The sequence below is a fragment of the Erpetoichthys calabaricus genome, chromosome 8 (genome assembly GCF_900747795.2).
Source record: "Erpetoichthys calabaricus chromosome 8, fErpCal1.3, whole genome shotgun sequence".
In the NCBI taxonomy this organism is placed as follows: Eukaryota; Metazoa; Chordata; class Cladistia; order Polypteriformes; family Polypteridae; genus Erpetoichthys; species Erpetoichthys calabaricus.
This window is the reverse complement of record NC_041401.2, coordinates 165681651-165705762: the sequence shown is the minus strand read 5'-3', so window position 1 is coordinate 165705762 and position 24112 is coordinate 165681651. Positions and strand designations below refer to the sequence as shown.

Below are 24112 nucleotides of genomic sequence, written 5' to 3'. Positions count from 1 at the left end.
AGTGTTCACAATAAACATAACCTGTTGCAAGCGAAAAGCCTTTCTGTAACATCAGATTATACAATTGGCATCCAAAGACATCAATGGATGAATGGTAAACATGAAGGATACGTTGTCACAGGTACTGTGTGTTGATGAGTTATTGATGCATTTTAGTAAAATGCTAGTATAATGTCTTGGATGTGGATGGAGCATGCACTGATACAGCACTGTGCTGTACCCACCACATGACAAACCATCTCAGGATCCCAAATTAGGACCTGAGCACAGTCGTGTCATTGGTGACACCTCAGCACCACACTAGTTCAAATGGTGTGGAACAGTGTAAGGTTTTGATAAAGTGGCTGGAATGCCAGTTCTGCCACCAACCTATAATTATAGAACAATGTGAGTTACAATAGACCTGGGCAGCCACTTTTTCATATGGCTATCTCAGCTTAATGGCTGCAATCATGAAAGTTATGCAAAACAAAAAAGCCATTGTTAATGTTGGCCTGTCTTAAGAGCACTGTCCTTGGGCTGCCTATGCCCTACTGGCACCCCACACAGTGGGGACACAGAATAAGGAGTAAGTGCCCAGCTTGCCTTAATTACTGGTCTTAGTCACCTCTTTTTTAACTGTTGGACGCTTTGGAAAGAGAGCTCTACATCCTTGTTGCAGCCCACCATATGTCAGCCTACAGGAAATACAATACAAAAGAATGACTCACCTCCATTAACAGCAAAACATTTGCCACCTGGCTGTAAGGGATTCCCCTGATAACCAGCAGCACATCTAAAGAAGAACAAATGAATTTTTTTTTTCCACGGTCTCTTCTAAGATATTATTGTTAAGTATACTCCAGAAAATGCACAGAGCTGTAATTGATTCTTTCTTTCTCATATTACTTACTTTTCACAGCGCCGTCCTGTGTAACCAGTAGCACATGCATCACACGTTGCTTGACCATCAGTATCCAAGAAGCAAGTATTGGAGAATCTGTAAATATTTAATAAAAATGTAAAAAGAGCAAGCCTACCTTCCAATGTTATACATAAAACAAAATGGTCAGTTCAGTAATGCACCAAAAGGACATCTAGAATGTATCGTGGCATGTACTTCATAAATAACTTTATAAACATAAGCTTAAATATAGATGTTAGCAGATTGTAACATTATAATTAAAAAATGCAAGTTTCACTAGTATGCCATAGAAAAACTATTACAAGAATTCTAATACTTAATCTGAATGGTCAGTATATGTTAGATTTCCCCTTTTTAGGGGCCGGACAGACACACAAACTTCCACGCGTAGACGTTTATACAATATATAAGATATTAATATGTGCTGTGTAAGAGTTGTTAGTGCTGAAGTGATAACAACTACAAACAACACTAATCAACATTCTCATATCTATTTACAGTAATGGCAAAAGGAAAAAGCAAATCAGACCTTCTTGACGTTTCAGTATAAGGACATGGGCAGGGCTTGCAGTCATCAGCGTGTCCTCGCCGAGGATCTCCAAAGAATCCTGGTTTGCATTTGTTGCACTGTGGGCCTTCTGTGTTATGCTGGCAGCTCTGCAAACAAAAATGAAATACTTTGAAATCTCATCATGCCTTACCAAAAGATTATTCTACTGTATATGAAATACAATGTGATGTGTACAGATTTGCAGATTTCGTGAAGCAGTGTACTTCATGCTGCTTTGATCAGTCTGTGTTCAATAATTTTTCTGACTAGGATGCCACCAGTCCTCATATCTTCTATTCATGAATGACATATTGCTAAAAGTCTCCCTTACCAGACAGTAGCCACTGACAGGATCACAGGTGCTGGCATGGCCATTGCAGTGACAACCCGCACAGGTGCCTAGATAAGGACCCTCTTTAATGCGTTCAAAGCCTGGAGCACAGCTCTCACAGGACAGGCCTGTGTAGCCAGGAGGACACCTGAAAAGAAGGAAAAGTTATCATTTAGAAGAGAAATGTTGAGCATTGTTTAACAATGAGCACTTACTGTACTGAACTTAAATGGCAGCAATCACTGGGTCAGGAAATTGAGTTTTGCTGAAAAAGAAATTAAAACTACCAGGCAAACCTAATGTGTAGCAGCAGATTTAATCCATTATAAAGGAAACATGGACAGCAATGTTCAACTAAAAGTAACAACACATATGAGGATTTGTTTTAAAGTATCCTCATATCTGTGGTGGGCTGGCGCCCTGCCTGGGTTTTGTTTCCTGCCTTGCGCACTGTGTTGGCTGGGATTGGCTCCAGCAGACCCCCGTGACCCTGTAGTTAGGATATAGCAGGTTGGATAATGGATGGATGGATGGTATCCTCCTATCAACCATATGACACATGTCACAGTAAATAGGCACAGCACAAAATTAATTAGACAGTTAGACATTTTAATATTATATGGCTTAGATGGGTGGAGGTCTTAATTAAATTGATAGGACTTGAACTGATGAGTTTCAGTTGCCTTGCATCAGGGATCTTTTGTTGTAATACTCTGAACTGCTTTCATGAAGGGCATGCCAAAATGTTTGCTATGTAAGGTGCTATACTATATATAAATAATATTGAGAATCACTGAGGTATGTCTGAACCATGATAAAGCCAAGATAAAAAAATCATACACTCGCTTAACTCTGAATCCTATTGGAATTCCTTTCTAGCTCATTGGGTAACCCAAGCAGGCTCCTACCTGCACTGCTCCACAGTATCAGCTGATCCTTGGTTGGTGTGCTCCAAGGTTGTTGTATCCATGGCAATGTCACTCAGACCAACGCTAACCATCTTGTTGTCATACACAGTGCGGATGTTGATGGCATCAAGGTTCACTAAAGTCATCATAAGGGTTTCGCGTGTCACAGCATCTCCACTCTCGTGTTGCCAGTTATCCTGGAGCATAAGAAACCAAACAAAAGGTAACACACATAATTTAAAAAAATATATAAATATATATAACCACCTTTTCCTCCCTCTCAAGTGTACGCAGCTTTCAATGTCTGGAAAACATTCGGGATTAAATCACATAGAGATCTGTACATAGACAATGTCTTTGCATCCTTACACCGGAAAAAATATCGATCAGTCTTGAGGACTCAGACAGCATTTCTCTAACATTTCTCTAATATACAAAAACATTTTAAAGTCTCTCCCTTTTAAAGATCGCAGAGTACATTGGGGAAAGGATCTCTCACTCAACATTTTGGAAAAGGAATGGAAGGCAGCAATGCAGAGAATTCACTCGAGCTCCATACGAGCCAAGCATACAATTATTCAAATTTGACTTGCTTGTATGGAATGTTGTTTGTTTTTAATAAATTCAATAACAATGTTAAAAAGAAATATATATATATATATATATATATATATATATATATATATATATATATATATATATATATATATATATATATATTGTCACACACGTGCAAGTAGGAGGCAGCTGAAGGGCTTAAGTAATGGTAATACCACATCTGACCAGAGGGTGGTGGGGTGCACTAATTGTCTTTCTCAGTTCCCTTCAGACCGTTCCCGAGAAACCCTGCCAGGAACCGGCCCCCTCGATGACGTCACTACCGGGCCTGGCCTTGTCAATGACACCACTTCCGGGTCAGGCCCCCTCGATGACGTCACTTCCTATATGGGCCTTTAAAGCCGCCATCTTACCGCCAAGAAATCAGTTCTGTTTTGTACTCAGTATTGCAAACAACTTAAAAAACCCTTTGCAGCTAGGGATATTATACAGGTGGCTGCCCCAAACCTTTTTATGATGTCTGGTCCGTGTTTCTATCATTATATATCCATATTACTAACCGAGAATGGTAAACCGGAAGGCATGGATGCAGGTACGCAGCGATGGGACCATGAGACATAGTGCGCAGGTGCCAAAAGCGTGCGTCTTATAAACCGCAAGCGAAGTCTGATCCACCGCGAATGAAGGAGTCACGGCCCAAAAACAAAAGAGCTCAACTAATGTGAATAAGACATGAAGCAACAACGCGCCCATAGCTAACGACTAACGACACAGCCACACAAAAAAGAGGATTCTGCGCTGCACCCCAGAGTCAAACGGAAGAGGCTACGGAGGCCCCACAGGTCCACAAAGAGAGTACGGAAGGCGCGGGAAAGTACGAAAGGCACAGGCGCCTACAACGCGCTTCTGAACTAAACGTCCACACTACACAGCATGGTCCACGCGCTTCTAACACACCGCAAGCATAAACACGAGATAGTACAGAAACCACACAGATCCGGACTCCACAACATATGTGAATCACATTACAGTAATACAATATTAAGCACATTACAGTATGGTCCACACGCGTCTAAAACACCGCAAGCAAAAACCCAAGATGGTATAAAAGCCCCAAATATCCGGACTCCACAACATATGTGAATCACATTACAGTAATACAATATTAACAGTACAACCACAGAAAACACAGGCTCGACACCAGATGGGTAATAAGAATAAACGAACGCTCCGTATTAAACATACGGCATCCTCACACGTCCAAACTACACAGCATATGTGAATCACATTACAGTGATGCATTACTAACAGTACAACCACAGAAAACGTATTAACAGTAAGTGCAAATATCCATATTACTAACAGTAAATAACGTATAACTAATGGAGACACGGTCACGGCTCCAAAATGATACAGCTCGACTAACGGAGCTACCTGGATAAAATCAATGAACGCAAGTGCCTACAACGCGCGTCTCAAATGCCGCAAGCAAAGCAGGCACAAGGTGCAGGCGCCTACAACATGCTTCTAAAGCACCGTAAGCAATAATCCGAGATAGTACAGAAGCAACAAACATCCGGACTCCACAGCATATGTGAATCACATTACAGTAATACAATACTATATGTACTCACGGAAAACACAAACAGAAGAGTCTTCGGCGTACACTCCAATATATCTCATACATAGATCTGCGCAAACTCAAAGACATTCTATACTTGCATAACATAACACTTACACTGCTATTCTCATTTACATATATTACATAGACCTACAGATATCGTGACTGTGGACATGATACATATGTAATGATTACCGAGACAGACAGTAATCTCTTTCAAATGTATTTCAGGTTACCCAAGACCAGGGGTTGGCGAGCGAAGCGAGCAGGGGACGGGGCCCCCTAGTATATATATATATATACCAATAACAGTGCACTGCATGATAACCTGCAGTGAATACACTTGACTTAGTATTCCTAGTTTTCATCCTCTTTCTCTGTACATTTAGCATTCATTTGCTCAGAGGTTGATGTACTTGCTGCTTACTGAGCAGCTCTTCTTTTCTCCACCCTAGCGGCCCGCTTCTTCCCTTCTTTCATCAGCATTTTTTCGTGTTAAAACTGATTAAGTCAGTGTTTGTGTTGCAAATACTTAGTACGTTTTCTTTAATTTTTCACTTAAGCTGGCACTTAAGTCTTCAATCTGCCTCAAGAATGATTTAAGATATGAAAAGGTAGGGGAAGTGATGGTGAAGGTGGTAAGGATGAGAACGGCGCCCATACGCATGCGCCACATAGCCGCCCTGCTGGCTGCTGTCAAGAGTTGATTCTACAATAAAATAAAATAAAAATAAAAAGAGGAATAACCTTGGAGGTCAATCATCACCACAAAAGCGGAATGTAAACGTCACGTAGTATATGTGTACCAAATTTCAGGTCAATAGGTCAAACGGTTTGCGAGCTACAGGTGATTTAAAATCCCAGACAGACAAACAGATATATATATATATTTTGGTATATATATATATATATATATATATATATATATATATATATTTTGGTTACAAAATGCCAATACAATTTCCCTGGGAAAATGAAAAATCGTCTTTTAAAGGATTTATTTTACCTTTTTTATTTGAATGCTGTTCCTGCAAAGTAACAAAGGGTTTATCATGTGTAAGCTGTAAATTTTAAGATTCATAGTTATGATAAGAGAAACAATTTAAGCAAAATTGAATTCACAGCGAAACTACTGTTTGGCTTTATGAAAAAAAGTTGCAGAATAAATTGCACAACAATGCATGAGTCTGCTTGCCATATAGCATTTACATGCTGATCTCTAAAAAATGTTAAAAATCACCACAAGTGTGAATATCTTCAACTAGGACATAACATTTGCTGGGTAACACTGTGTACCAAAATTTGGGTTGGTAGTCTATGATGGCAGTGCCAACTCTGGGTCCAGCACAAACGGTGCTAATTCCATTTAGTGCTGTGTCTTCTCATTCACCCTGGATAAATGCAGTCACAGCTATGCTCATCAGATTTTACTAGACATTAGCAATCTTTGTGGAAGTTTCTAACCTGACCATCTCACAGAGGAGCTGTGAAGTTAATACTTGTTTCGTGAGCCTGGCCACGAGACCTTAATGTCAACACTGACTGAAGCAGATTCCAAAAGTTTGCAAAACTTGTATTTTTACCTGAAAGATGCGACTCAGTTTTTCTACAGTCATGTCCTCGTCCCGGAGTGAACATTGAAATGTTCTTTTAATTCTGGAAAACAACATAATGGTCCATCCCCTGCTGATGCCATACAGAAGTGAAACTTCAAGGCCGTCGGTCGATGAGTTGTGAGGAGAACTGTTCGCACGTGTCATCAAAAATCGCGCAGAAGAAGAAGTACCTCTGGTGCCAGACAACGAAAATGCGTCTGTTTTGTTGTTTTTGAGCTATTACACTTTCATTATTTGAATCACAAATGAATCCAGAAAAGTATGTGTAATTTTAAGTTTATGACTGCTATTTGTTACCACAGAATTTAAAAATACCTTATTTTCCATCATTTTATTCTTTAATCAAAAATCAAAATCTGAAAATTCCTTTCATTTTCGTTTTTTCATTTTTGCTTCTAAAATGAAATTTCAAATACCAAAAAGTACAAGGACCCGATAGTTTCAAACCACACACACGTTTATTATACATAACTGTAACTGTTTACAACACCGCACAACCCAGTGCCCCTGCACCAATCACCTTCAGTCCAGGCCTCTTTCAATAATGCCTTTCCTTCGCCACCTCCACTCCTCTCCTCCGAGCTACGTCCACTTCCACCTGACTCCAGCTCCCTGACTGTAGGGAGGCAGCCCCTTTTATATTCACCCGGATGTGCTCCAGGTGCTTGCTGATGACCTTCCGGTGGCACTTCCTGGTGTGGCGGAAGTGCCGCACTAGCACCTGGAAGCACTCCGGGCATTACTGGAAGGTCCTTCCTCCACCTGCCCAGGTGTGGCGGAAGTGCAGATATCCCGGGCTCTATGAGGCTTGGGGCGCCCCCTGGCGGTGGCCACGGGTCCCAATGGGCTTGTGCCTCCACGCTCCATTCCCGTGGTCCCCACACTATCCAGGGCAGTTGCACCCTTGTGGCCCGGGGGACATATAGTCTGACTCCCGATCCTTCCAGGCATCCCAGCTGGGTCTTGAACACCTATCATTTTAAGATGTTTTGGCAAGTAAAATTATCTTGCTGCATGGACAGAAAATTTCTCTAATATTAAGTGATTTTCTCCTGAAATTCAGTGTTTATGTGTTATTTTTAAGCTAAGCTTTTTTGCAGTGTTCTCGCCAGACAGTAAATTAGATTACCTCAGACTACAAAGGAAAGCTTTTTTCACAGTATTTTTTTTATTTATTTATTTATATTTCCCTTTTATTGAATTTATTAAAAGCAAGTAACATTCCATACAAGCAAGTCAAACTTGCTCACAGTAACTTCCCTGACGTAAACATTCAGCTGAATGGAAAGACTATTTTCCACAATGACAGAGATGATTTGTTGTTTGGTAAGATCCACAGAGGCGGTTTGTGTTTACGTCAACACAGAATGGTGTGAATTGTTAATTGTGAAGTGCCAACCATACTTTATACTATTGAAAAACAGTGTTGTTATCGTGACGTCTGTTTACTTGCCTCCCAGCGGCAATGGTAAGGGGGTATTGAGTGAATTGTTCAGAACTGTCAGCACACAGAAAACCGCTTATCCCATTGACTTAATTAATTTTGCTTGGGACTTTAATCATGTTAAGCTCACAGCCATCTTGCCAAAATTTTTACACCATGTAAATTTTGAAATATGTGTGAACAAACCTTTAGGAAGCAGAATTCCTTGTTTTCCACCCAAAAAACATTTTCAAGTCAAAAAAACTCTTCATTACATTTTGCAATTTATAAATAAACTGCAAAAAAATACTTTAGTGTTAGTTTTGTGAAACAGTATTTAAATTGATATGTGACTGCTTCATTCATCACCAATGGATATAAGCACTGTAGCATCTTGTTGATGTATCCTTAGTTATTCTCTTGGATCTATGGACATGATGACCCTATTAATCCAGAGTAGACATTTTTGTCAGATTGTAGTTTTCATCTAGTCCCGAAACTAATAGGACTCTCACATTATTTGGGGGTAAACTTTAACATTTGGTTATCTAACAGAGAGTTTGTCAACCTTTCTGGTGTCATGACCCACATTTTCCCATGTTAGTGCCTAGTGTGTCATATGTTGTGTGGCTTTGAATGCTATGGTCAGAGCAGAAACCCACTCGTGACCCACTACCATTATAAACAATAGCAACTTGCGACCCAGTTGGTTAAGAAATACTGCACTATCATTTTTTAAGTCTGTACATTTTTGCTAAGTCACTTGGAACAGGGACTGTGCTAAATAAATAGCTGTACTGTTGAATCACTAACTGATCATTAAAACACAGCATTTACTACATTTTAATTAGGGAATCCATTCCTGGATGGGTTTATCCATTCCCGGGAATTTGGGAATCCCGCATTTCATTCCCGGGAATCCCGGGCTCCCGGGGATGACACAGTGCACGGGCATCTCACATGTAAACAGTTTTAGAATGACCGACACTTATTTTTAATAAAACTACCGCAATATGTTGACACAAATAAAAGACTAACCTTATCTACAAGCAGTTCATGCTGTCATATACTGTAAGTACATGTATCTTTAGTTGTGGTAATAAGAGCGTAGAAAGCACAATGTCCTGACAGGTAGTGCTGCTGCTTTGCAGTAAGGAGACTGTGGAAGATTGTGGGTTCGCTTCCCAGTTCCTCCCTGTGTGGATAGTGCTTTAAGTACTGAGAAAAACGCTATATAAATGTAATAAATTATTATTATTATTAACGTGCGGTCATCCATGCAAGAGCGCACCTTCATGCAGAAGTACGCCAGCCGCTGAGAAAGCACGCTCTGCCTCCACTGAAGTAGGTGGCACAATCATCAGATACTGATACACTTGTTCTAAACAACGTCCGCACTTGCCATTGCACTGAAACACCGCCATTTCAGCTTTTATTGATGCATCCAGTTTCTTGTCATCATTCTGTGATGGCAAGTTTCTTGGCACAGATAATGCGGATGCAACAGACTGACGCATTGCAATTTAAAGTTGCTCTTCAAAGCTGTTGTCTGATGAAGTGCAAGCTGCAGCAATGGCGCCACCTTAATTATTTTCAACTATAACTCTGTTATTTCTTGATCGAGTTTTACACTTTTACACGCTTTTTATGCGAGCTTGGATGTTCCCGTTTTCTCAGGAATTACAGCAGTTTCATTCCCAGGAATGCAGGAATGAAAAATGTCCAGGAATCCTGGCTCCTGGTAATCGTGTACAACTGTGTATAACATATCTGAGCAATTTTGATTAAAAAAATTGTTCTTTCCAAAAATCTCACAGCTCCTCTGTGCTTGACAGTTGCAAGTGGTCTCTTAGAATGAATTGTGTGCTTCATGCACTGTCTCTTTAATCACATCACTTCATGTTCAGGGAGGAATAAGAAATTCACTTCCATAGGAAACATAAAGCCCCCTCGAAATTCTCTTGTTAGCACATATTTAAGGATGAGGGAGCACCACATGGCTCTGGCTTTTTCATTTGAAAAGGAGAGTGGAACCAAACTATAATCGGCCTAAAAATAGCAGCCCACATTCAAAAAAGAAAAACAATGCTCTTTCTCCATGGACAGACATCTTAGGTTTACTGTTGACAACAGATAATATCTAAAGAACAAATATATTGCTCCTGGCAAAGGAATATTTAAAGTGTATACAGGTTGTGGCGGACGACCGGGTAGGGGACGGGCTGGGACGCTTTCATAATGGAAGGACCCAGGGTAGAGAACATGCACAAGGCGTTATTTCCTCTGGATTGCTAGATTGCAACCTCCCTGGGTTGCAGTGATGCATTCGATTCCCACAAGGCATGCTAAGAGAGTTGGAGTTTGTGGACTCAGCCCTGTTGGATTTCATGGGTGCCGCCAGGGGGTGCTATGGAGACTACAGAGAACCACCTTACCCAGAGGTGCTTCCAGACCATGTTAACGGTCACCATAAGTACTCCCGGGTTCAACATAAAAGAAACCTGCTGCCTTAATTTGGAGGGCCAGAGTCAAGAGCAGGAGGACAATGCTTGATGTGAGGAGTGGAGGAGGCAGAGAGAGAAAGAAGAAAATAAAATATGTGCTTATTGTGGTTGTACTTGTAGCTGTAGTGGGGAACACTTACAAAGGAAGCGTTTCCCATGAATAAAAACTCTCTAGTGCTTTTATATCCATGTCTGAACCTGTTTGTATTGGGTGTGGGGAGCTGTAACACCCTCATACAGTCCAAAAGGTCAAATTCTGTTAGAATGAAGTGCTCAAACTGAAAAATAATGAGTTATAACAGGAATTTCATCATAATGTAATTGGAACATGGCGCTTGATGGCAACGTCTGTTTTCTTCTTGCTAGCATTAATGGCACCAAGAACTTCCAGCTTTTTCTGTAAAGTTACATAGATAGCCCCATCCAGTGTCCATAGCAGGCAGTCAGTATTATTAGACTTCGAGGTCCAGCAAGAGGGGAATCAGTGGTCCCCACTCGGTGTCCGGAGCACACACCACTGGAGTTACATAAAAGGCACCCCTCAGTGTCCATAACTTCCAACCCCAGGTGATGTCACCTAATGGATTGATTGATTCTCTCTGACTGTAAAAAGATCATGATAAAAAGTTTGAGAAAATGAAGGTCAAAATCCAAAGGCTTCCATTTTTTTTAAGATTATGGTGTTCAGGTGTTCATAGTATCAAATCTCAGTGAATTTATATGACATGTTAAAAACTGGTTGAGTAGAATAAACATTAGGGAAACTCAGCAGTCCACATTTTTGCTGAAAGGTGATACAAAAATGAATCCTCAATTTAATCAATGTGCTCACCAAAGTCAAACATAACCACAAGAAACCTGGAGATAAGCAACAGAGTCTACCTGCGATGAAACTCCAGAGCTCCGCAAGTACAGCTGAAGTCAGCTTTGATTGACAGTTGATTGACAGTTATCCCCACCCCTAGATATGCCCACAGTAACACTTCTTGATCTCCTCTCCGCTGCAAGAGTAAACCAAGTGACATAAACATGCAATCTATTTGGTTGTTCAGTGGAGCTCCTAAATCGCAATTGTAGGGCCCAGTACATAAGACATAGTATGTGTTTTGCTGTTTTTATTTATGAATAATGCCTTCATTGTAATGAGTTTTACAGATAAAATGTAGTTATACGGAATTAATTTTTTTTAGCACTTGTTCTATGGAAAATTGGCCAGGACCTGAAAAAAAATATTTTGTCAAAACGAGGATTTCGTTAAAAGGGAGTCTGGCCTGTATTTAAAATTCAGATATAAATAAGACAGCCTTAGTATTTATGCCACATTTTTCAAATAAAGTACTGTAATAAATCAACAATTATTTTACACTGTATTTTTATAGTAGATATTATCCCAAATCATTTTCTACAATCACTATGGCAGTCTGAATTTTACAGCGTGAACAACAGTCTGCTGAAAATCTCTTGGGCATTATGGTGTCACAGTGTTTGGTGCTGCCAGCATCCAGGATTTGAGTCGTCGTACTTGTAAGAGCATTCTAAGGATACTCTTGCTTTCTTCCCATTCCCATTAGAAATTATTACTATTTTTTTTCTATCCTCTAGTCATTCACTGATACAGTAGAGTAAAGAATGAGACAGCCAAGCATCACAAGTGCAATGTTCAGGGCGGACTATGAAGAAAATGAAGAAGCTGTGAAGCATAGATATCTGTACCTCTGTGAACTGGATCCTCTGCTGGCTGGTTTGATTGGGAGGCACGTTGACTCTCCTGCGGTAAATGAGCTTCTGTCCATTTCCAATGATAGTGACGTCAGGCCTCTCCTCTGGCTCAGTCTGGCCCCTAGCTAAGGTATACCGGACCTTATAAGACAGAAATCCACCATAGGAATCCACCTGCACAAAAAGACACTTCTGTAATAAGGCACTGCTTTTAGGATGGGGTCGTGGTAAAACACACTTAAACTTCTCCTGCCTTACATACAGGTAACAAAGAAGGCAGACTGCAAGATGGTTCATCAGTCATCCACTCACTGCTCTTTATTTATAGTTTATTAATTTACTCAGTCAGTCAAGCAAGCAGCAGAACCAAAGTATCTGAATTATTTAAGACAATGGAAAGTGAAGATATTTGATTATACTCATATTCTGAGTGTGCATATTTATGTACTACTTTAGCTGTATGGAAGTTTAATACCAGATAGATACAGGCACATGTTTTGTTTCCAGATTATTTTAGTATTCCTACCAAGTACCACTTTCCACCAGCTCCAATGTGTCCTTGTTTGATTTTGCTACATACATTGTACAGGACAGCACACATTGGCCCTATTCCCTCAACTGGCTGGGAGGCCAATATAATGGAGAAATCAGGGATGGCTCCATTTCAAAACTGCATGCTCCCTTGACCCACATGATGGCAGTACCCTCTTCGATACCCGTTCAGATACCCCTAGGGAATGCTGGGAAAGATAGTCCAGTAGGGCAGCCATGCTGGGGTCCGTTGGTGCCACAAGGGTTTGCTGCAAGGACTTACACTCCCTACTTTATGGGACCTCCAATTGACCCATATGCCCTAGCACTGGAAGTACTCCCAGGTTCAACACAAAAGAAGCTGCTCGACCTCATCCAGGTGAGTCGGGTGTAGGGGACGAACAAAGCTTGCCCAGGGCCGGAAATAAAGGACAAAGAGTAGATGACAAAGTAGAACGTCGTAAAGAATTAAAAAATGTTGGCGTTATACACATGCAGAGCAGGTTAGAGATAATGGAAGTATGAAAATATGAAAGTCTCAAAAAAGGATAGGAAAGATCCCATCAGTGCAAACAAACGGAAATTATTACTTGGTGAAATAATGGAACAGCGAATATATTGTTCGGATTTAAACAGAGACTTTTAGATTGTCTAATTCGTGTTGCCAGAGAGAATTAAAACATTCTAAAGTCCTGTGAGACAGAGACTTTTAACATGAGATTCTTTCAAGTCACGCCCTACTTACAACTATTTTCAAACAAGACCACGGTCATCTAACCTCAGTCGTGTGAATGCTTTTGTCAGACACACTTCCTGTGCTCTCAGCTCTTATAAATTTTATCAGATCAATAATTTTATACATTCTAGATGACACGTCAACGACGAAGCGAAGAAGAAAGAGCATGGATAAACAATCGAAAAAGTTGTTTTATTTATCAGAGAGAAAGAAACAATATTCAATCCCAGGCAGTTATGCGTTGCGTTGTCACAATTCAAGTCCAAACACGAAATCAAAATTCAATGCGATCTTGAAGAAAAGTTAATTCCAAATATTGTTTTTACTAAAGTTTTAAAGTAAAAGTGGAAACAATGCATATGTAACAATTCCCATGAAAATAACAATCTCTTGAAATTGTATATCCGGTTAACCAAACCCAGGGGTGGTTGAGCAAAGCGAGCAGGGGGCAGAGCCCCCTAGTTTACATTAATAAAATGTATATTTGCTTCCTGGAACTTGTATCTGGTTGGTTGGTCTGAGGTTTGGGGTGCTACAATGTCCCCGACTGGTCACAATATTAATAACACATTCATTTAAGTCATTAAGAACTAAGAAGAGAACTGCATTTGAACATGCCATCTTTGCTCTTGGGTCTAATTCTGCAAATATTAGACTTATCTAATAGTGGACAATGATGGCAAAGTTGTCATCAGGCCATCCAAACAATGACGAAATTGAAGTAATAGGGTAGAAGAGCTATGCCACTTGTTCTGCTGTTACTCATGGACCTCTGCAGACTCTCACAAACATAAGTTACCTGTTTCAAAACAGTTTCCATGTAGAACACAAACAGTAAATCTTTCTTATCACAAGAAGTGAGTTTAGGTAATTGCGCAAATATAAACTATCATTTCAAATATGTGTCTGCTTCTAAAGAGAATGGTCCTTACTTTATTTCCAAGGAACGGGGCTGGTAGTGTCCAGAAGGACTCAAGGTTCAGAAAGCGTCTGGACAAATCCACTAGCTGAAACTCTTCATAATCTGGGTTGATAAGAATTTGAGAACTGGACAATGGTGGACTTGCTGGCTTTGAAGGAAATGAAACATTGACCCCTGTGGAAAGAGAAAAAAAAATCAGAGAGTGCTTATTGTATTGGAAATATGCAATACTGCAATGTTATCCACAGTTTCTCTCGATATTTGCCCAGGAATTCCCAAGCTGCACCCACCCTCAATTCATATATTAATATCTTGCAGAAAAGCTGACCCATTTCTAGCGTTAAGGATTTCAGGTTCCGACACACTAATATGAGTGCCACGTCTGTGCCTCACCTTTAAAGTCATATGGCTCAGTAAAGCGGAGTGTGAGCTTCTTCCTCAATCGCTGTGTACTCTGGCAGTTCTGAGTGATCCCAAAGCAGAAACATGGGATGCAGCGTGAATTGTCCTTCACATTGAAATATCCACTGGGGCAGGGGCCTGGTGGTGAAATAAAAGCCAAAAGGTAGTTGTTAGGGGCAGTAAGGTCAGACTGTGAGGTCATAACATTGTTAAATGTAAGTGAGAAGTTCTACAGGACTAAATGATTTAGTTCTGTGCGCTATAGCAAGACTCACACTTGAGGAGAATATGTCGATTTAATACTAATTTTTTGTCACTGTCTGAGACAAAGCTCAGTGTAAAATATACCACACAAATCATGGATGTTGTTTTGTAAAGCTCATTCTATCAGCACACGTGAAAATCCAGCATATAACTAGAAAATGCAATCAATGCTCACTTATATAAAATGATAAAGTTGTACAGAGTTACAGCATATCGATAACTTCAAAAGGTTCTTGATGAAATAAAATAGTTTAGTAAAGTGCTTTAGGCATATTACTAAATGAACTAGATTAAATGTTGACTTTGAAAACTGCAATTCTACAGAAGATAAAAATCCACTTTACGTTACTGACTGACTTTCTGAAAGGTTTTGTCAGATTGCTTCCATTGATGTTGTCAATATCAAGAAAAAATTCATTTTGGAAAGGTTTATGATAACTGTTCCTGAACTTTTTTGAGACATTCCCCCTTGTGTAAGGCACTATATAGAACAATTAATATTTGCTTCTTTGATAGCCATGATGTGGCTTATTCTGTAAGCAAGGTGGAAGCAAACCAGCAAGGTCAACGACAAGGAGTTGGTGTTTTTTTGTAAATAGTTGAAAACTATGGAGTAGCCTAAGCAACAACTAACCCTGACCCTTTATGAACTGAGACATCTGAAAGTTTATACCTCAACAGGTGGGAGGATTCCAGCAACAATGTTAGTAAGCATAACTGTTTCATCCCAGTTGGGTATTATGTGTCATACAACACTTAAGTCCTCTTAAGCGCATACTTAGACACAAGAAAAAAAAAAGTAAACATCTTTGTTTAGTGGTTCAAGCTAAGATACACTGTCTTTAGTGCTTAATGTATTTCAAGAGAAGGCTTGTCTGATCTATTAACAAAATAAAACAAATTTCCAGTGCAGCTGGATCCTTACATCATGCCTCGCTAGCTTGAATAACTCAACCTGTTCACAGGTGCCAGACTTTGCTTACTAAGGCCAAAGCAGCGTACCATACCTGTCTGCTGCTTAATGATAAGAACTCCATCAGGGATCCCAAAAACCATTCCTTTGGCATTGATAGCTTCACAAGTGTAAGCCCCCTGATCTGCATCCTTCACATCTCTGATGATTAGAGTTCCTCTGCCTTCTTTACTGGTCATTGTAATTCTGATGAACGAGAGCATAAACATTTAGTCATGAAAGTCCTGGACATGCTGTATGAAAGTAAAGACATTAAGAGGTTTCCAACATGACTCACAGAATAGCAGCTGCAGAGAATGGTATGTGTTCTAGCTAACGGGGGACCAGAATTCCGACAGTACTAATTTGAAACAGGGGTTGAATGGACTTAAATTTAAAATTAAATGTAATTTTAAAAATATAAATTAATTCAAATTAAATTAAATGCTATTTTTGAAAATTATACACACAGTAAAACATATAGTGAAATGTTTAGTTGCTAAACTCAAAGTCTGAGAATTAGAAGAAGAATATAAATGTCAATAAAAAATAAAAATCAGTATGTACAATGACAGTATAAATAATAAATAACAGAATTTTCAATAGGGCATCAAATTGTTCTCTACACTGTCTGAATTTTTGATGCGGATGGGCTGTGGACAGAAGCTTCTGAACTGGTCTTCAGACATCCTGACCACCACACAGAGAAGAGGCCATTGTTGGGATGGGTGGTGTCACTAATAATTCTGCGGTCACTAATAATTCTGTTTGCCTTTGTCTGACATCATTTGGTGTAGATGTGCTAGAAATTAGAGAGTGCACACCCGTTGATGTGTTCAGCTGGCTACACCACTTTCTATAGAGCCTTGCAGTCCTACTATGTAGTGTTCCCAAACCAGGTGGTTATTCATCCTGTCAGGATACGTTGGATGGTGTATGTGTAGAAGTTCTCTAGTATCTGGGTGGGCAGCCTAAAATCCCTGAGGCATCTGGGATGGTAAAGAGGTTATCATGCCTTCTGCACCAAGTTGTAAATATGCTTGGAACAGATCAGGACACAGAGTTATCTGAAACTATCCACTCTCTCAACCAGATTGCAGTTAATTCTGAGGGAATGGTAGTGCCTCTGCCATTTTCTCCAAAAATCCACAATCAACTGTTTTGTCCTGTTAACATTCGGGAGAAGGCCGCTGTCCTGACACCAGAGTGACAGACTCTCCACTTCATCGAGGTGTTCATTGTTGTTACAGAACAGGTTCACCATGGCTGTGTCATCAGTAAAATTGGCAATGATGTTGGAGTCATGTACAGCCATGCAATCATAAGCATAGAGGGAGTGTAGCAGAGGACTCAGAACACAGTCCTGTGGAGCACCTGTGGTGAAAGTGAGGGATGAAGATGTGTGGCCATCCAATCACATTCCTGGGGTCTGCCTGAACTTGGAGAAGAGTTTAGAGGGGTTCATTTTGCTAAATGATGGACTATATCAGTTACACATACAGCAATTTCCTCTCCTATTGTACCGGATGTACAATCAAGGTGATGGCATCATTGTTGGATCTACTGGAGAGATATTTGTAATGTAATGGATCTAGTTCTTTAGGCAGTGAACAACATAAGTAATTCTTGACTAGCCTTTTGCTGTAGTTGTCAGTAGTCTTTCAAGCAGATTGGGTGTAATTTCTTAGGTACAGGTACAACAATGAATCTTTAAAAGCAAATTGGTATGACAGACTGAAATTAAGCTGATCAGCCCAGAACTTAAAAACATGTCCTTGAATGTTCTCTGGACCTGGTGTTCACTTGGGGCTGATGCTTTGTTAAGTGATATTATAATGGTTTGCATATGTAATTACTTTTTAATATTTTCAGATTCTGCCACTATTACAATGCACACCCATTTCTTCTCATTAAATTGACCTTACCTGCCACTAAGGGGAATATGACCCCAGTTGAGTCTCCATGTAATGATGGGAGTTGGGACACCCACTGCAATGCAAGTAAACTGCACCGTTTCACCCTTGTTTGCCATTATGGTCTCTTCTGGGGGGCGGATAACATCAGGTGGAGCTAGATTTAAGAGCAAAAAAATAGATAATTTGGTCAAAGCTGATAACAATGGGAAATAAGGATAAGACTATGGACATTTGTGACTGCTACTTTCTCACACCAAATAAAACTTCATATATAAACTTCATATTAAAGGGGGTAGAAGTTGTTAATGCTCTTGCAACTTTGGATAGAAATGACTTCTGTTTCCAAGCTATGTCAGAGAACTACTGAAGTCTACCTCTAGTTGTCTAACAAAATGAAATCATAAGAGAGTGAAGACCAGGCAAAGCCTATGGAAGAAGCTCCAGATTACCCCACGGATTAAAAAAATTGTTTTTTAATCAGTCAGTCAACAAGCAGTCAGAGGTTTCAACCAGAGACTCAGATTTACCTTTATGCCTTTCTGAACTTTTATGTCATCTTTCTGCTTATATCAGAACCACAGTTTAAATACAACAATGAGGAAACCCATTCAGATGTAGGGATAAAGCAAATAATGGCCTTGTTACTTAGCAGGCAAAAATGCAGTTATTTTCCTACTGTATTTATCAATAGCGCCTGATGACCCTGACTCTCTTGATTCACTGATACAATGTCTTACTTGTGTTTCTGAATGGATGAGTAGTAATTTTCTCAAACTAAATAAAGAGAAAACAGAAATTTTAGTGATTGGCAATAATGGATATAATGAGGTTATTAGAAATAAACTTTATGCATTAGGATTAAAAGTCAAGACGGAGGTAAAGAATTTAGGGTTAACTATTGACTCTGACCTGAATTTTAAATCACATATTAATCAGATTAGTAGGACAGCAATTTTTCACTTAAGAAATATAGCAAAAATTAGACCTCTTATAACATTGTAAGATGCTGAAAAATTAGTTCACACCTTTGTTTTCAGTTGGCTAGATTACTGTAACACACTCCTCTCAGGACTACCAAAAAAAGACATCAATCAATTGCAACTAGTGCAGAATGCAGCTGCTAGAATCTTAACTCAGAAAAGAAAATCCTGGTACATCACCCCAGTTTTGATGTCACTACACTGGTTACCTGTGTCATTTAGAATTGACTTTAAAATACTGCTTATGGTTTACAAAGCCTTAAATAATCTGCTCCATCTTATATTTCGGAATGTCTTACACCTTACACTTCAAATCGTAACCTTAGATCTTCAAATGAGGGTCTGCTTAGAATTCCAAGAGCTAAACTTAAAAGAAGTTGTGAGGCGGCCTTCTGCTGCTATGTACCTAAAATCTGGAATAGCTTGCCAATAGGAATTCGCCAGGCTAATACAAGTGGAGCACTTTAAAAAAAACTGCTGAAAACACATTACTTTAACATGGCTTTCACATAGCTTCATCTTAATTAAATCCTGATGTTCTGTATATTCAATTAATTATCAATATTATTCATGATGGCTGCAAAATCCATACTAACCCCTACTTTCTCTTCTGTTCTTTTTCCGTTTTTCTGTGGTGAGATCTGCCCCACCACCACCTGATCAAAGCACCGTGATGTCCCTACATCGATGGATTAAAGGCCAGAAGTCCACATGACCGTCATCATCAAATTCTTCCATGAGAACCCTGAATACCATGAGGACTGATTGATGTCATTTATGTTAGGTAGAATGCCTAGAGGGGTCTGGGTGGTCTTGTGGCCTTGGAACCCCTGCAGATTTTATTTTTCTCTCCAGCCGTCTGGAGTTTTTTTGTTTGTTTTTTCTGTCCTCCCTGGCCATCGGACCTTACTTTTATTCTATGTTAATTAGTGTTCCCTAATTTTAATTCTTATTTATTTTGTCTTTTTTCTCTTTCTTCATCATGTAAAGCACTTTGAGCTACATTTTGTTTATGAAAATGTGCTATGTAAATAAATGTTGTTGTAGTTATTTCCACACACACATATTTCACAATGTTTCTACTGTACATTTTATTGCGGAGTATTAAGTTAAATTTCCCAACTTGTTTACTCTCAGTGTGAATTATGCACATTCTCACATTCTCATGCTTTTTCTGGGCAACTGACAACTGTCTGGCTGAGTGACAACTCTTCTGTGGCTTCATATAATTAAATGAGCAGTATGAGAGACTGACATCCATCAGAGCTGGCTTCTGCTCTGCACTCAGTGCTTCTGGGATAGAATCAAATTCCACATACCTTTACATCAAGAAAGGAAAAATAGAGAATGGATGGATGGATGAAGTTCATAAAATCAATAAAACATATTTTCAGATTATTGTATTTACTGTGTAATGCCTAACGTACTTAGTTATAAGTATGTTTATTTTGCAATATTATTTTTATACTGTAATCCCCATTACTTAATTTTTGCACAAAGGTTTCACTTGCTTTATTGATTTTCTCAGTAATATACAGTGATTCGGGTGGGGGTTGATTTTAGGTTTGTTTAATCTGATTTAATTGTATGTAATGATAGTTTCTTTTTCATTAAAGTAAGTCTTGAATGTCTGGAATGTTGGATCTGGAAAATGTATTTTAGGTGTACTTTGTTAATACCAGTCAATCATCATTTGAATGCCAAGGACTACAGTATCTGAGTATTGTTGCTGACCATGTGAAACTCTTCATAGCCACAATTTACGCATCTTCTAATGGTTACTTTCCAGCATGATAATACACCATGTCACAAGGCAAAAGTCATGGGTCCTCCCTGTGTGGAGAGCGCTTTCAGTAGTGAGAAAAGTGCTATATGAATGTAAAGAGTTATTATTATTATTATTATTATTGTCAAACTATTTTCATGAACACAACAATGAGTTCAGTGTTTTTTCAGTGGCCTTCTCAATCGCAGGATCTAAATCCAATCGAATATCTTTGGGATGTGATAGATCAGGGGATTCACATCATGAATGAGCAACTGACAAACGTCCAGTAATTGGGTGATGTAATCATGTCAACATTGACCAGAATCTTAAAGGAATATTTCCAGTATCTTGTGGAATCCATAAAGAATTAAGGCTGTTTTAAGAGCAAAAGGAGGTCCTACACAGTATTAGTACAGTATTCCTAGTAATTTGCCCAATGAGTGTATTTCCACATTTGATTCACTTTTTAAATTTCCTTGTTTACTTCATGATTGACATTTACAGTATTTCTAGCCATATTGATTACTCCATGCACCCCATAATTATATTTTTCCATTCATTTTCTTCACTGAACCTTTACATTATGAAGTCAAATTGATCATATTGAGTTTACTCTGGTAGTTACATAGTTATACCTTTCCAAGGATATTTTTTAAAATATTAGCTATGTAAGCCCGTGCTGCAAAAAGCCTGGGCTCCTAGAAACCATGGATTTTGGCATTTCAAACAATCAATCGCATCGGTTGTGTATTAGTGGCTCCTTGTCGGTTTTGTTTTGCTGTTGTGCTCGCCTCTGTTGTCTATCAGCAGCTAAGCAAGTTTTTCTGTACTCGGAGGTTTCATTTGGCTGATGTGCTCTCCTCGCTTGTGTATTAGCGGCAGCAGTTTCACTTTGGCGACAGAGTCGCTTTCTTTGAGCTTCATGCTGTAACCTCGCAGTTCCGGGCCGGACAGACAGACACACAAACTTCCACGCATAGACATTTATATATAAGATTATATATATTTACACTTTAAATGCTATGGAGGACAGAGGAGCATCCTGACTGGGATGGAGACTGAGTTCTTGCCCGGCCAGGACACCATAATGGAAGGACCACAGGACTGGAGACATAACCCAGCTGGGACACCCTATAACCTTCATCCCAGCTAGAATCAGACTGTAATGAATGGATTCAGTGAACATGGATTCCGGGAGCAGTTCATACCCCGACACAGAAGGTGGCAGTGTTCTCCGAGGCTGATTCCAATCAGAATAGCCACAGGGTTGCATTGGAATTGGAGTGCAGAAATACAGCCCTGTCGGGGTCCTTGGGTGCCACAAGAGGGAGCTGTTGGGAGTGGACACTACTGGATTTCATGTGACCCTGAAGTGCTCCCAACAGGTAGTGCGGTGACACCCGAAGCAGCCCCTGGTCTTGCTTGAAAATGAGTCTACTGCCTCCCGACGCTCTTGGAGAAAGGAAGGAGGGAAAAAAATCAATCTAATTTGTTATTGTGGTATTGATCTTGTGACGGGTGATTATTGTAAATGCCTGGCAGACAGAATAAGTATTTTTTAATTGAATCCAGAATTGTGTTCGGCATTAATGTGTCTGCGGTTTGGAGCTCAGGGGTGACCCCTCGTGGTTACAACACATTATTAATTTTGTTCCAGTTACATGTTCCTGTCTTCCTATGTGCAGTTTAATCTATATATTACCATAAGTGCCTTACTTATGCATTTCAGCTTTTAATTTGCTTGCTTTTCCTTGTATATTCCTGTATTATCTTATTTACATGTAGGTTAGGTGGGTTGGCATTGCTAAATTGGCCCCTGATGTTTATGTGTGTGTGTGTGCATGTGTGTGTGTTCAGTGTGTGACGGACTGGCACCCTGTCCAGGTGTTGCTCCTGTCTTGCGCACAGTGCTTGCTGGGATAGGCTCCAGCAACCCCTGATAAGTGGGTATGGATGAAATGGGTGGCAAGATGGATGGATGCATTTTATTTATTTCAGTTTTCTTCATTTCTGCTGTTTAATGAGTCACATTTCCATCCACTTCAGAAATATCCTTGAGCAAAGTCTCCTTTTTGCATGTGCATGAAAAATATATTAAGACAGTACAAGGCTGTGGTCTCCTCATCATCATCACAAATTAAATTCTAATACTTTTTTTTCTTTGTTTGCTTTAAATTGGGCTGGCTTCATGTACACCAAAGACTAATAAAATTCCATTCCTGCTGTCTACTTTGCCCCCAGCTACTTATCTCACACCACGAAAATGAGAAGACATAACAAATATGGCTGCATAAACAGACACAGGGCAACTTACTGCAGCCAACTTCATCTGATCGGTCTGGACAGTCGGTTTCCTCATCACACTGGTAGCTGGCAGGGATGCACTGACGGCTGGAGACACAGACAAATTGTTCTGGTGCGCATTCTTCACCTGGCCCTTTGGTAGCTAAAAATAGGGGAAAAAATATAAATTTAAAAATTGCAATTAAATACCGGAAAACTGAGAATATAAGAACATAAGAAATTTGACAAACAGGAGGAGACTGTTCAGTCCAAGTAGCCCATTTGTTTAGCTAATAGCTAAGCTGTCCCAGTCTTGCAGCTAACCTGATAAACATCAAGGATGAACACCTACCTTTTATGTCTTTCTTTTTAGAGTTGTCCTTTCCCAGCACAAACTCTACGGCATAGACACTGTTTCAGTTTATTATCTCCATTTCCACACTACATTGCTGTCTATTGTTGATATCAATTCTTTTTCAAGGTCCTTGACTGAAGCTTCAGCACAAGTTAATCAAATCAAATATATGTTTTATTATACTCTGTAATAGTAATAATAATAATATCAGCTCACTATTCAAAATGGAAAATGCAGGGAAGACCTGGGATCGAACCTGCAACCTCTCGATTTAGAAGCAGCCATTCTTCCCTCTAATCCACCCATGACAATTGATAAATAGGCTTTGTTTTTTACATATTGAGAGAGAGAGAGAGAGTTAGAAGCAGGCGCTGATACAGCGCATTGCCGCACCCACCACATGACAAACCAACTCAGGATCCCAGATTAGGACCTGAGTGCCAGCCATGCGACAGGTTAGGACCCAAGCGCAGCCATGCAGCCTCAGCACCACACTAGCTCAGATGGAATGGAACAATGTGAGCTTTTCTTTTACGGTGGCAGGAGTGCCAATTCTGCCACCAACCCCCAGGTTTTTCCCTGCAGGTTGGCAGGCCTACATGCAGGGCTGGATGCAGACTAATGTCATACCCAAGATGGAGAAATTGCAGGTTAAGGGCCTTGCTCAAGGACCCAATGAAGTAGAGTCGCTTGTGGTGTTTTGCAGGAATCAAACCAGCAACCTTCCGATTGCCAGTGCAAATCCCTACCCTCAGAGCCACCACTTCAGCCAGACATATTGACAGCAACATATAAATTGAATAATTTCTTTTTTTTGGTTATATTCTTGAATAAAGGCACACTTGTTTCATTATACCTTTTGTGAAAGT

At 39.8% G+C, this 24112-nt stretch overlaps 1 protein-coding gene across 7 annotated transcripts in view; it reads right to left on the bottom strand.

Moving 5' to 3' along the window:
• Window positions 1–24112, bottom strand: part of hspg2 (heparan sulfate proteoglycan 2) — a 517600-nt gene that overhangs the window by 256133 nt on the left and 237355 nt on the right. For all 7 annotated transcript variants that reach the window (XM_051930340.1, XM_051930335.1, XM_051930339.1 and 4 more), the window contains 11 exons: window positions 22920–23051; window positions 17867–18011; window positions 15997–16148; window positions 14717–14863; window positions 14334–14497; window positions 12129–12308; window positions 2694–2890; window positions 1786–1933; window positions 1434–1561; window positions 893–979; window positions 711–775 (listed from right to left, as the gene is read on the bottom strand). In XM_051930340.1, the coding sequence (XP_051786300.1) occupies window positions 711–775; window positions 893–979; window positions 1434–1561; window positions 1786–1933; window positions 2694–2890; window positions 12129–12308; window positions 14334–14497; window positions 14717–14863; window positions 15997–16148; window positions 17867–18011; window positions 22920–23051 (1545 nt within the window). The remainder of the gene's footprint in view (window positions 1–710; window positions 776–892; window positions 980–1433; window positions 1562–1785; window positions 1934–2693; window positions 2891–12128; window positions 12309–14333; window positions 14498–14716; window positions 14864–15996; window positions 16149–17866; window positions 18012–22919; window positions 23052–24112) is intronic.